Here is a 12,556-nt window from a genome sequence, read left to right on the forward strand (position 1 = left end):
GAAAACACAGAGGGCGGGAATGGGGGCCTGTAGGCTGCACAGGCACAACACAACTGCCACATACGGCTAGAAGGCTGAGGCATTCTCAGAAATCCCTGTTTTGGACTGAGGGCTCACTGCGGTTTTGTCACTGTATAAACACCCAATAGTTTTGTGCTTGCCTCCTGGAAGAACCTTAAGAGTAAGGTGAGAGCAATGGGTTTGGCAATGCAGGTAGCTTTCAGCACCTGCCTTGGATGTTTTCAGCCCGACTGAACTCATGGTTTATTTTGTTTTAATTTGTTTTCCTGTCTGCTTTAGCTGTTCTTCAGTGCCCTACACTTCCAAGTTAATTTGAATTTAAGTAAGGTACCAACTTTGAATGGGTTTTTATCAGGAGTCTGCAAGCTGGCTTTGAATCAGGAAGCCAGCTGTTACACCTTGGCCAGTCAGCTATTCATGATGGGAGGGGGGAGATTTGGCTTCTGGTCCCTCTTTCCAGGACTGTTTACACATTTTGAAGTAAACAGTCTCTTGGGTAAAAATCAGCAGAGGCATTGGGAACAGCATCCAGGAGCAGGATTTTTCCTCCTCCTCACCCAAAGACACACTCCATTGCTGTGCTCTGGCCTCCTCTTTGTGGCTCTGCGAATTTTTTGTCTTAAGCTGCATGACTGCACACCTTCAGCTGAAGAATGGAAGAACTCTTCTACAGTCTGGAGCTAAGGTACTCTGAAAAAAACAGGTTTGCATCAAACCAAGGAGGACACAGACACTTGGTTTCCCAATAGCTCAGCGTGGCCTCTAACCCCTAGACTATTACATGGAAAACACAGCATAGCTTTTTCTGTCATATGTTTGAACTAAAACAGTGATAGCTGATCCGCTGTCTGCTGAATTCAATGCTGTCAGTATAAGGTTAGGTAGGTATGATGTAAATTCAGAAGATGGATAAGCTCCCTTTAGGGGACTTAGGCACCGGAAAAAGTAGCTCATGAACCAACGTGAAAAAGATGGTGGCATCTTTAGCTTTACACAGAAGTGAAACCTAGGTACTCTAAAACTTTACTAACAGACTTCAGATGCACGAATGCTCAGGTAACCCAGAATACTGTGGACTGTACTGTTGAACATGCCTATATTTCACCCAGCTCCCACCTGAAGTTCTTATGTCCTTTTGTGGATCTGTGCCTATATTCACAGACACGGTCAGTGGCAGAGCAGGGAACAGGTCTTTAGTATCTTGGCACTCAAAGCACTGTAATTGTGATAGCTACACAATCTGCTTTAAAGGAGCATTTAATTTTGGTGACTCACCACCACGATGCTTGTAAAATGCTTGTAAAAACATTATTTTGATCTTGYCCCCTCCATTTTCTTCTGAAACTGATAAATATCAAATCATGCATTCTCTATTCTGTTATCTATCATACACCCCAAAATAGTCTCAGCACCACACCAGATCTGAAAACTCTAAATCTCAAATACTAATTTTATTTGTCTAGTTAGAAAACTGTTTTGTATACAAGAATCACTCTAACACTGAGGTAAACTTTATGAAGAAATCATAACACTGTTTTAGTATGTTGCAAATGCTCCTTTAGAATAATTTGCACTGACTCATGGAAGATCTCTTGTGGATGACTGGCTCCCCATACAACTGTGGTACCTAGGTTCCAGCTGGACCAGGAGCAGCACTGTGCTCTTCTTCCTGATGATCCAGCACAGCAGACAAGTCCCCCAGAGGCTCCCCATTACAGGTTCAGYACCTGTCTGGTGGTGCTCACGGAGACAAAATTGTGGGAACCAACACTGCAGATCGGAGTCAGTGTGAAAAAGAATATGTAAATACAATAGAATACTTAACTAAGAATGTTTGCTAGTGCCTAAGTGTCTTAGATTTCACAGCTTAAATCCTATTTAAATTCTTGCATCATAAATGAGTGATTTTCTCCATCCGGTACAGTTATAGATCTTCCCTTAAAGGCTGTTTCCTGTGGCAGCTGCATACTGAGTCTCTGTCATCAGGCTGAGGTACAAGTTCCATTCCATCCCGTATTTCAGGTTTGCTGGCTTGGCGTTTGGCATATTTCTGAAATATGTAAACAACATTTAAGAATGCTGAAAGCATCAACATACAATTCATGAAACAGAGTTCTCCTCCTCCCTTCCACTCCGAAGCTTGCCTTTATCCCAGCTCCTTATATCATTGTTTACAACCTGTTTACAAGGTGTGTTTATAATACACCTACTAATAGGCTACATTGCCTCTGAAAACCTCCTTTAATATTATCCCATCCTATTATTAATGTCAATTTGAATATTGTCATTATTGGTGCCTCCAACCATGTTATGCAGATAATGCTGTCATTCTTGTACACTGAACAGTGTCAAACATTGTGTCAACCTGTGACTGCTGCAGTTGAGATCTAACTCTGTACAGGCATACCTCATTTTATTGCATTTTGCTTTATTGCGCTTTGCAGATATTGAGTTTTTTTACAAATTGAAGGTTTGTGGCAACCCTGCATCAAGCAAGTCTATCAGCACCATTTTTCCAACAGCATGTGCTCACTTCATGTCTCTGTGTCACATTTTGGTAATTCTCACAATATTTCAAACTTTATTATTATATCTGTTATGGTGATCTGCGATCAGTGATCTTTGATGTTACTATTGTAATTGTTTTGGGGCGCCATGAACCGCGCCCATAGAAGACGGTGAACTTAATCGATCAGTGTTGTGTGTGTTCTGACTGCTCCACCGACCGGCCATTCCCCCATCTCTCTCCTCTCCTCGGGCCTCCCTATTCCCTGAGACACAACAATATTGAAATTAGGGCAATTAATAACCCTACAATGGCCTCTAAGTGTTCAAGTGAAAGGAAGAGTCACACGTCTCTCACTTTACATCAAAAGCTAGAAATGATGAAGCTTAGTGAGGAAGGCATGTTGAAAGCTGAGACAGGCTGAAAGCGAGGCCTCTTGCGCCAAACAAGTAGCCAAGTTGTGAATGCAAAGGAAAAGTCCTTGAAGGAAATTAAAAGTGCTGCTCCAGTGAACACACGAATGATAAGAAAGCAAAGCAGCCTTATTGCTGATATGGAGGAAGTCTTAGTGGTCTGGATAGAAGATCAAACCAGCCACAACAGTCCCTTAAGCCAAAGCCTCATCCAGAGCAAGGCCCTAACTCTCTTTAATTCTGTGAAGGCTGAGAAAGGTGAGGAAGCTGCGGAAGAAAAGTTTGAAGCTAGCAGAGGTTGGTTCATGAGGTCTCAGGAAAGAAGCCATCTCCATAACATAAAAGTGCAAGGTGAAGCAGCAAGTGCTGATGTAGAAGCTGCAGCAAGTTATCCAGAAGATCTAGCTAAGAGAATTGACAAAGGTGGCTACAATAAACGACAGATTTTCAATGTAGACCAAACAGCCTTATATTGGAAGAAGAGGCCATCTAGGACTTTCATAGCTAGAGAGGAGAAGTCAATGCCTGGCTTCAAAGCTTCAAAGGACAGGCTGACAGCAGAGAACTAGAATTAGAAGTGGAGCCTGAAGATGTGACTGAATTGCTGCAATCTCATGATAAAACTTGAACGGATGAGGAGTTGCTTCCTATGGATGAGCAAAGAAAGTGGTTTCTTGAGAAGGAATCTACTCCTGGTGAAGATGCTGTGAACACTGTTGAAATGACAACACAGGATTTAGAATATCACATAAACTTAGTTGATAAAACAGCGGCAGGGTTTGAGAGGATTGACTCCAATTTTGAAAGTTCTATTGTGGGTAAAATGCTATCAAACAGCATCACGTGCTACAGAGAAATCCTTTGTGAAAGGCAGAGTCAATCGATGCGGCAAACTTCATTGTTGCGTTATTTTAAGAAATTGCCACAGCCACCCCAGCCTTCAGCAACCACCACCCTCATCAGTCAGCAGCCATCAACACTGAGGCAAGACCCTTCACCGGCAAAAAGATTATGACTCACTGAAGGCTCAGATGATGGTTAGCATTTTTTAGCAATAAAGTATTTTTTTAATTAAGGTATGTACATTGTTTTTTTAGACATAATGCTATTGCACACTTAATAGACTACAGTATAGTGTAAACATAACTTTTATATGCACTGGGAAACCAAAAAATTTGTGTGACTCACTTTATTGTGATATTTGCTTTATTGCGGTGGTCTGGAACCGAACCCGCAATATCTGCGAGGTATGCCTGTACAGGCAAGACAGCAAAAAGAAATTAGTTTTTCAGAGAACAGAAAATTAAGTCTCCTTAGAGATTTGCTTCTCCTAGGGAAGCAATGACTATTTGGCCTGCTTCACCACCTCTCACCACTCTACTAGCCATATTTCCAGGATTTCTTTTCCTTGTATCCAGTGTTATGTAATACAGCTGAGTAGCTATTCAGTGAGACACTGAGTGGATAAGTTCACAGGTAAAAAGGAAGAAAGTTTTGGACGGATTATCTCCTACAGAACACTGAAAACAGGTCTGACAGTGAGGATGGAGAGGGGGGTCAAAAATCTCTGATTCTGTAAAACCACTAATGTGTCATGTTGCCTCTTCAATGATGGGACAAGTTTTAGCAAAGCTGTTTAACTGTTCTCTTGTAAATAATATGAACAATGTCTGCTATTGAAATAAGGACTGAATAGAAACATGTAGCATCTGTAGCAATAGCAGTTGGGGAAGAGCAATTAAATGATCTATTTTAGTAACCTGGAACACTTTATAATAGTAGCAGTAAAGCCTGTGAGGCTGGAGCAATTCTCTTGCAATTAACTGTCCTTCTTTAGCAATTTTTCTTGCTTCTTCATCATTTTCCTGGAAAATTGAAAAGAAACAGAAATGAATAATAGAGCAATCAGTGAATTACTCAATCCTGGCTAGCATAATTTTTTTTATTAAAGGAGCTATTCAGATCTGCAATTTTATGTACAGTTACTCATATACTGCAAGAGCACACTGTTTAAATTCCAGAATTTTGGAACATATTGGATTGCTTTTATGGTCACAAAGACTAATGATACAGTCTTGTACAATTGCTCTACTGTTTTGCCCAAGTCCCAGGCTTTTTCACAAGCAGGTCTGACATCTCCCACACGTATTTAGTTACACAGAATACAAAGCTGCAGCTGTTGTCTTCTCCTATGCTACACAGCTCAATGCTTTCCCACTTCATGAAGCTTTTAAAATAATTCTGCTTGATTCACATTTAAAATAGCTATAGGTAATGTCAGCATGAGCACTTGCGTGCATGTACTTGCTCTCAAGTTGCTTGCTATTTCAAAGCTTTCAGTGTTTTCATCTGATCCTTTATAAAGAACTTTAGTATTCTCAGAACATAATCTTTTCCTATGTTTCTTACCTAACAGTTAAGTTTAAAGCACAAATGGTGTTTTCAGTCATGCAAAATCAGTTTGTTTGGTTACAGAATACCAGCCTCTTACTCTGGGCATATTACAGAGCAGTGATTTTTGGTACATTTAAACAGGATGTCCAATGATTTCTTCTACTCTAGTCAGGATATAAAGAAAAGTGGTGGAAGAAATTAATTAGTCTCTAGGATTTGGGGCGTTTCTTTGAAAATTATCTGCATTAGTCTGTATATTAACACCCTGAATCATGGAATACTTCTGAACATGTCTAAGGTTAATTCTTAAGCATTTTCCCGAATAGAGATGGTTACTTGAATTCAGGCCTTCCCATCATATAGCAACAACAACAAAACATACTCCCTTTTATCTCAGGATATCAACACAGAGCTCATGCAGAGTATGTATGTGGAAATACAAAAAGAAGGGAGTATTAAGATAAATTGTTTACACATGTATTTATCCTTTTGAACTTGAATTGGTAATGGCACTTACCTTAGCCCATTTTATTTTCTCTAGCAAGTCTTCTAAACTTCTCTTAACTGGAACATAATGCTTCCATGGTTTTAATTCAGTATAGAAGTGCTCGTAGTACTGGGAAGCTTGCTTCAATACTAGGCTGTCACCCAGCAAAAGGTATGGAAATCTGTAAGCTGCTACAGTCCCATCTACATTCACTTGGTATTTGTACTATAATATGGAGATAGAGAAAAAAGGAGGGAAAATTTTTGAATCAAAATAGGAACACTGACTATATAAAAGACTTTGCACAGGCATGAGATAATTACAACTATGCATATTACTTCTCATCTTCAAGCCTGTTTTAGTGATAAGCAGGCAGAGTTTCAGAGTGTTCTGGATACCATAAAGGGAAAAGGATGTGTTTTGAGCCCAGGACTGACAGTCAAGAGATTTTGGACACATGGACTTCCTGATGGGTATTCCAGTAAAATGCCCTGTGACAGAACAAGGGCTAGTGCTGGGAAGGAAATAAACCTGGAACTAACTCTACTTAAATTCAAAAGGAATAAATTTATTCTCACTTATATGGAGTAACCAAAACATTATACTATAAGTAACCATGAATATAGTGCTCTGTCAGATCTCTTGGCTATTAGAGCATTTCTGATATATTAATCTCTGGAACAGAATTTCAATTGCAGTATACTATAATTGCCTTTTATGGGGCTCTGGCCCCTTTACTTTTTATACTTTTGTTGCAGTGGAATTTGTGTGTTGAAGTTTAACAAAAATAACCAGCTACTTTTCTAACTTGTTACTACAAGGACTGTTTCTGACATCCATTATGTATTTGCACCTAAAAATTTTGTCCATTGTTTTCATATTTATCCCAAATAAAAAAAACTGGCCATCAGCAATCAATTTCTGGGTCTACTCAAAAAATCAATGAAGTCAGTGGGACTCCAAAAAAATAGTACAGTGGCTTTCTTCAGAAGCGTGTCACGCTGATTTTAATTACAGGTGGCAGAGTATCTTGTAGGAACCAATGTTCTCAATGTAGCATAACGGTTTTGTTTACTGAATGGAATTAGCAAAATGAAGTTGTGTCTTTTCAGCTGGTAAGAATCTGACAGCAAAATTTATCCAAAACTGTAATTTGCTTGCTACCTTAAAGAAGTCAAAGAAGCCCATCAGCTGAACCTTTCCCAGATCTTTTTCTTTTTCTCTGAAGAAGAAATATCCGGTTATTCCAGCATCTAGTAGTTCTGGATTTTCCTTGGATAGCTTGACAAGATAGAGACGTTCTTCTCGGCTGTCTCGACCTCTAAATAAAGCTCGCTCAGTTTTGTTTTCCCAGGAAGGGCCTACAAATATTGAGTGATAAGACAAAAGAGAACAGTAATGACATTTTCATTATATGTTTAATGCAAATAATATGAGTTTCCTATGACAGTGGAATTAGACTCAGAGGGATGGTAAAATAGGCATGATTTCTACTAGTTAATCCATAATCACTTATTAATCAAAGGGTTTAAACTCAGACTTCTGTCTTGAATGTTGGGATAAGAAACTAGCCACTTTTAAAAAGAAAAACAAGGAATTGCTTTTCCATTCAACAACTTTATATTTAAATTAACTTTAAATCTCTTGAAAGCTATATAAGAGATTATAATCAAACTACCTAATTAAAATAATAGTTAAAGTCTGTCCCAATAACCAAAATCTCTTTAGTAAAATCCACTTCTGTTACCCAGCAATTTTGTCAGGTCTTTGAGAAGTCACTTAATAGTGACTTACGAGGGGAAAAATGGCTGTACTCTTTCCATGTCCTCAAGATACTTAGCAAGAGCCTATAAGACTTCCTCTCTGCTTCTTTCCTGCTCTAAAACACATTAAATATTTCCTTCTCTCTGCTTCTGCTGGAAATTTCCTTAAAGGACCCGCGAAAGTGGAGTAGGATCTTGTCATGTCTTCACTGGAAAAGCAGCTGCACTAAATCATTAAACTGAGACTCCTTCAAACTGATAATTAAAACAGTCAATTTAAAAACAGAAAGTAATAAGGGAAAGAGAAACACTGAACTATTCAAATAAAAAGAAACATCTCCTCATGCAAATTGTACTCCTTAGGCATATGTCTGATCCCTAAGTATTCATGAATTTCCTTGGGGGAAAAAACACTTGTCAGCAAAAACAACTTTTCCTTTGAAGCTAGAAAAGCAGTTCAGGAGGGCCCTCTTTAAGGTATTCTTTTTATCCAAACAGTATTTTCTTACTTGAAAGAAGCTGCAGCGTAGTACTGGTTTACCTCTCCCAGGATTCAAATTCATTTTTGTATTTTTATGTAAACAATTACAACAATGGGCCACATCACTATCCGTAAAAGGATTACTAATGGATTAAAAGTAGCACATTGAAGTCCTTCATTGAGAAGAGGGACCTTTAATTATATTTACTTTTCTTGACAGGTCACAGTAACTATTTTCTGAATACCCTGAAGTTAAAATTCAGCAATACCGTGAACTAGACTCATTAAATTTTGGCATTAAATCCATATTAGATACCTGCTTAGTGGCAGTGTTGAAAGTGTTTAGAATCTGTAAAGACTAAACTGCTTCTATTAAGAAACCTCCTAAAACACTTGTGACTCTATAATCTAATTTACCTGTATTGCCTTGAATAGAAAGAAGATCATTTGTGACACCACGTAGGGTTTCAAGAGTTGAATGAGTTACATCATATGTTGGAAGGACTATGTCTCTTGAATCTACAGAGCCACACCACGAAATGACAGGTATAGGACCAGGTGTATCATTAGCTTTTCGATACTCAACTGGCCAATCTCCAACATTAAGATAAAACTCGACATCAGGAAGATGAACCTAAATATATATCCAAGAAAGGATAAGAACACAAACATATAATTACACAGCTGTTTGTCAATCTTACATAAAGCATAATCTTCAGTTCTCTTATGTCACACAGAATCAATAAGCCTGGTAGACATTATCGCTTTAACTGAGATTAAGATACTGATTTGAAGTTTCTGTCCTGCAAGTAGGTTTGAAAGGAACACACATGGAAACCATGAAGTTTGCAGAATTGGGCCTTAGCTCCTGCAAATTTACCATCAGTGTCATTAATCTCAAGCTCAGATCCCCTACACTAGTTACACAATGATCCCTAAAGTGATAGTCATCTTAATGAAATAATAAAAATAAAATTCTGCTTCAGTAATTACAAATCTGAAGATACAAAAAAGAATTCAGTACTATCATATCTGTGTGTGATTTAATAGTCTTGATATAAACCGATACCTTTCTTGCCAGTGAAAGCAACATTTCATCGGAGAACATTTTGAAATCTGTGTACTTCCCCAAGGAACGACGGTAGATGTGATTATTGAGAATAGTGTAATGAACAATAGCACCTCTTGTTTGACTAATCTTTGTTGGGATTTCTTTGAGCATTCGCTGAAGGTCAATGGTGGGAAAAGAAGCAAAATCCTTAGAAATCCGAGGTTCTTGGGATGGACAAGAGAGAATGTTCTGCCAGATCTCAGGGTCTTCTTCAGGACAATCACAATATTCATGATAAACTGGTCCTGCAGAAAACAAAGCACTAAGGCTCTATATTTGTGAATGTTCCAAATAAATCATAGATCCCCAAACTCATGGGCATACAAATCCAGAAATTAGAGTGGCTTCACATTTTTAAATGTCAGATTTCTAGTTTTTAGTTTTATAGAGTTTTCATGGGAAATCATCTATACCATACCATATCATAGAATCACAGAATGATTGCAGTTGGAAGGGACCTCTGGAGATCATCTAGTCCAACCTCCCTGCTCAAGCAGGGTCACCTAGGGTTACCCAGGACCCTGTCCAGACGGCTTTTGAATATCTCCAAGGAAGGAGACTCCACCATCTGCCTGAGCAACCTGTTCCAGTGCTCTGTCACCCTCACAGTGAAGAAGTTTTTCCTCATGTTCAGATGGAAGCATCTGTGTTTCAGTTTGTGCCCATTACCTCTGGTCCTGTCACTGGACATCACTGAAAAGAATCTGGCCCCATCCTCTTGACACCCTCCCTTCAGAATTTTAAATGCATTGATAAGATCCCCCCCGAGTCTTCTCTTCTCCAGGCTGAACAGGCCCAGCTCTCTCAGCCTTTCCTCATAAGAGAGATGCTCCAGTCCCCTAATCGTCTTTGTAGCCCTTCGCTGGACTTGCTCCAGTAGTGCCACATCCCTCTTGTACTGGGAGGCCCAGAACTGGACGCAGTACTCCAGATGTGGCCTCACCAGGGCTGAGTGGAGGGGGAGGATCACCTCCCTCGACCTGCTGGCAATACTTTTCCTATTGCAACCCAGGATACCATTGGCCTTCTTGGCCACAAGGGCACATTGCTGCCTCATGCTTAACCTGGTGTCCACCAGCACTCCCAGGTCCTTCTCCGCAGAGCTGCTTTCCAGCAGGTCAGCCCCCAGTCTGTCCTGGTGCATGCAGTTAAAAATGGTGTTTCCACCCAGTTTCAAACCAGGGACCTTTCACATGTTAGGCAAATGTGATAACCACTACACTACAGAAACTGACAATAATGTCCATACCCTATACCATTTCTGGGGTTTAGCAATGTAATGGAGCAAAACTGCAACATTTTTCTATATTCAGAAATCAAAATATTTGATTTTTTGTTATCAGAGTAAAATTTGTCTGCAAAACCGAGCTCCATAATTATGCCACCTGTCAACCACATAGAATATTAAGAATTCTTCTAACTAGCCATAAATATTAAAGCTCAGGTATTACCCTTTTTTATTTTAACCTAATGCAGAAATTTGGTACGGTAGTCTTTACCTCTGGTATAGGGTGCTTTCCTCCATGTATAATCAACTATTCTTTCTGTCCTTTTGGATCAGAGACGTTAGGTATAAGCAAGAACCGAATAAAGTATAAAAAAACCTCTTTTCATGGACTTCTAATTAAAACATGTTCTGTCCTCTGTCATATCATCACAGCTGCAGGTAAATGTGCTCCAGCAAAAGGAAAGCAAACTACCACCTTGAGGACGCAGGACAATTTTATTTCCATTTGAAGACATTTCGAATAGTTTGTATTTAGGACATTTTACAAAAATAAAACATGACCATTCTGATTAGAATATTGTGTTAAACTGAAACAAGACTTTCCAGAGAAGTAACTTTATATTAGATTTTTTTCCTTGCTAAACAGCTTTCTGTTTTTAGAGCAAGAGAGGGAACTTAAAGGAGCAGATTTGGAATAAGAGAATATTTTGCTTTCATTTTTCCTACTTTTATATAATTCTTATGTAGTGATGACCTGCATTGAATTAAACTGGGCTAGGGGAAGGAAAAAGGTTAAATATCATCTGGCTAGAGAAATTTATCTTTGTTATTATAAAGGATCATGCCTTTTAGAAATCATACAGAGAGACATTTAAATAATAAAGTTCTGAGACAGATTTTCTTACTTTTACAGGAAGATTTTCTACTTTAGATAGAAGTAACACAACCTTTAAGTGAATTCCTGCTTGAAAAAATCAGTTACAGTAAAACTGCAAGCATTGATCTCTCTTCTTATTCCCTACAAAATCTGAAGAGATCCATTTCCTTATGCAAGAGAGAAGAGGAGGTGTTCAGATGCAGAACCTTAAGGTCAGGGGCCATAATCTACATGCTTATGTATATATGTCTTGTAACCTGGTAATGTATACGGATTATCACTAAGGAGAACATTTATGATGAGACTCCATGAAAAGGACAGACAAACAGGAACCTCTAATTTCCCACCTCTGCCTCTAGCAGTAAATTAGTTTATAGCATTTCTGCAGCTACCATCATATATTACCTTAAATGAAACACCACCCTTACCTTTCAAAATATAAGGAGACCGAGCTACATGCTTATCACCATAAAGTATCTCAATTTTTAACCCTTTTTGGACACTCCCATACATCCGATAGCGCATAAGAAATGTGCCGTCATTTCTATTCAAAGGTTTAGGGGTGTAAATTCTGCTGATTTCTTTCGGAGAAAGTGCTTTAATTACCACTTTAAACTGTGTTCTTCCTGAAAAGAGGAAAATAAAAACATAAAAGCACTTCATGCTATTAGAATTACATATATGAAATAAAGGAGAGAGCAAACTCTAGTGGATTAAGTCCATAGAATTAATTTTTTCACTGGAATTTTTCTGATTATATCAAGTTGATAAATATTAATTTCCAATGATGGAATATCATCCTACTAAATTTTCTTGATGATCATTATCACATACCTAATAAATGGAAAACCCGTAGATGAAGATAAAAAGTTATCTAGTCAAATAACAGTTACAGCATAGGAAGAATGGCTAACAGTATTTTGAGGCAAAGATGAGATTTAATACTAAGATTTCAAGTTAGTGCTTTGAGGAGCAACCATTTCCTCTAGAATAAGAGAGAAAGGAAAACAAGTTAAAATAAAACAGGAGAAAAGGATACTTGCCAGCTTGTGGAAAGGCAGCTGCAGCATGCAAGAGTCAGACACAAACTGTTCACCTTTGGGCTGCAGCTGACTGGCTTGCAAAGTTAAAGTCCCAGCTACTGAAAAGCAGGGATAAGAGAATGATTAATAAAGATGTTTCCTGGACATCTATCTGACCTGCGCTTAAAGATCACCATCACTTCATCATTAATGCACTGGGACTTTTTAACTGGGCATGGAATATTTTGTGGAC

General features: G+C 38.6%; 1 protein-coding gene and 1 non-coding gene across 2 annotated transcripts; both read right to left on the reverse strand.

Annotated features, from left to right (window-relative positions):
- Nucleotides 1–1,450: 1,450 nt before the first annotated feature.
- KDELC2 (KDEL motif containing 2) lies at nucleotides 1,451–11,902 on the reverse strand. Its single transcript, XM_026069362.1, has 7 exons — nucleotides 11,710–11,902; nucleotides 9,135–9,421; nucleotides 8,483–8,699; nucleotides 6,986–7,182; nucleotides 5,852–6,046; nucleotides 4,701–4,805; nucleotides 1,451–2,071 (listed from the first exon to the last, which is right to left on the reverse strand). The coding sequence occupies exons 1-7, from the start codon at nucleotides 11,804–11,806 to the stop codon at nucleotides 1,946–1,948; spliced, it is 1,224 nt and encodes a 407-aa protein (XP_025925147.1). The 5' UTR covers nucleotides 11,807–11,902; the 3' UTR covers nucleotides 1,451–1,945.
- Nucleotides 10,335–10,407, reverse strand: TRNAV-AAC. The gene has a single exon. It is a non-coding gene; the product is annotated as a tRNA-Val (tRNA).
- Nucleotides 11,903–12,556: the final 654 nt, after the last annotated feature.

This window comes from Apteryx rowi, unplaced genomic scaffold (assembly GCF_003343035.1).
Source record: "Apteryx rowi isolate R43461 unplaced genomic scaffold, aptRow1 scaffold_292, whole genome shotgun sequence".
NCBI classification, from domain to species: domain Eukaryota; kingdom Metazoa; phylum Chordata; class Aves; order Apterygiformes; family Apterygidae; genus Apteryx; species Apteryx rowi.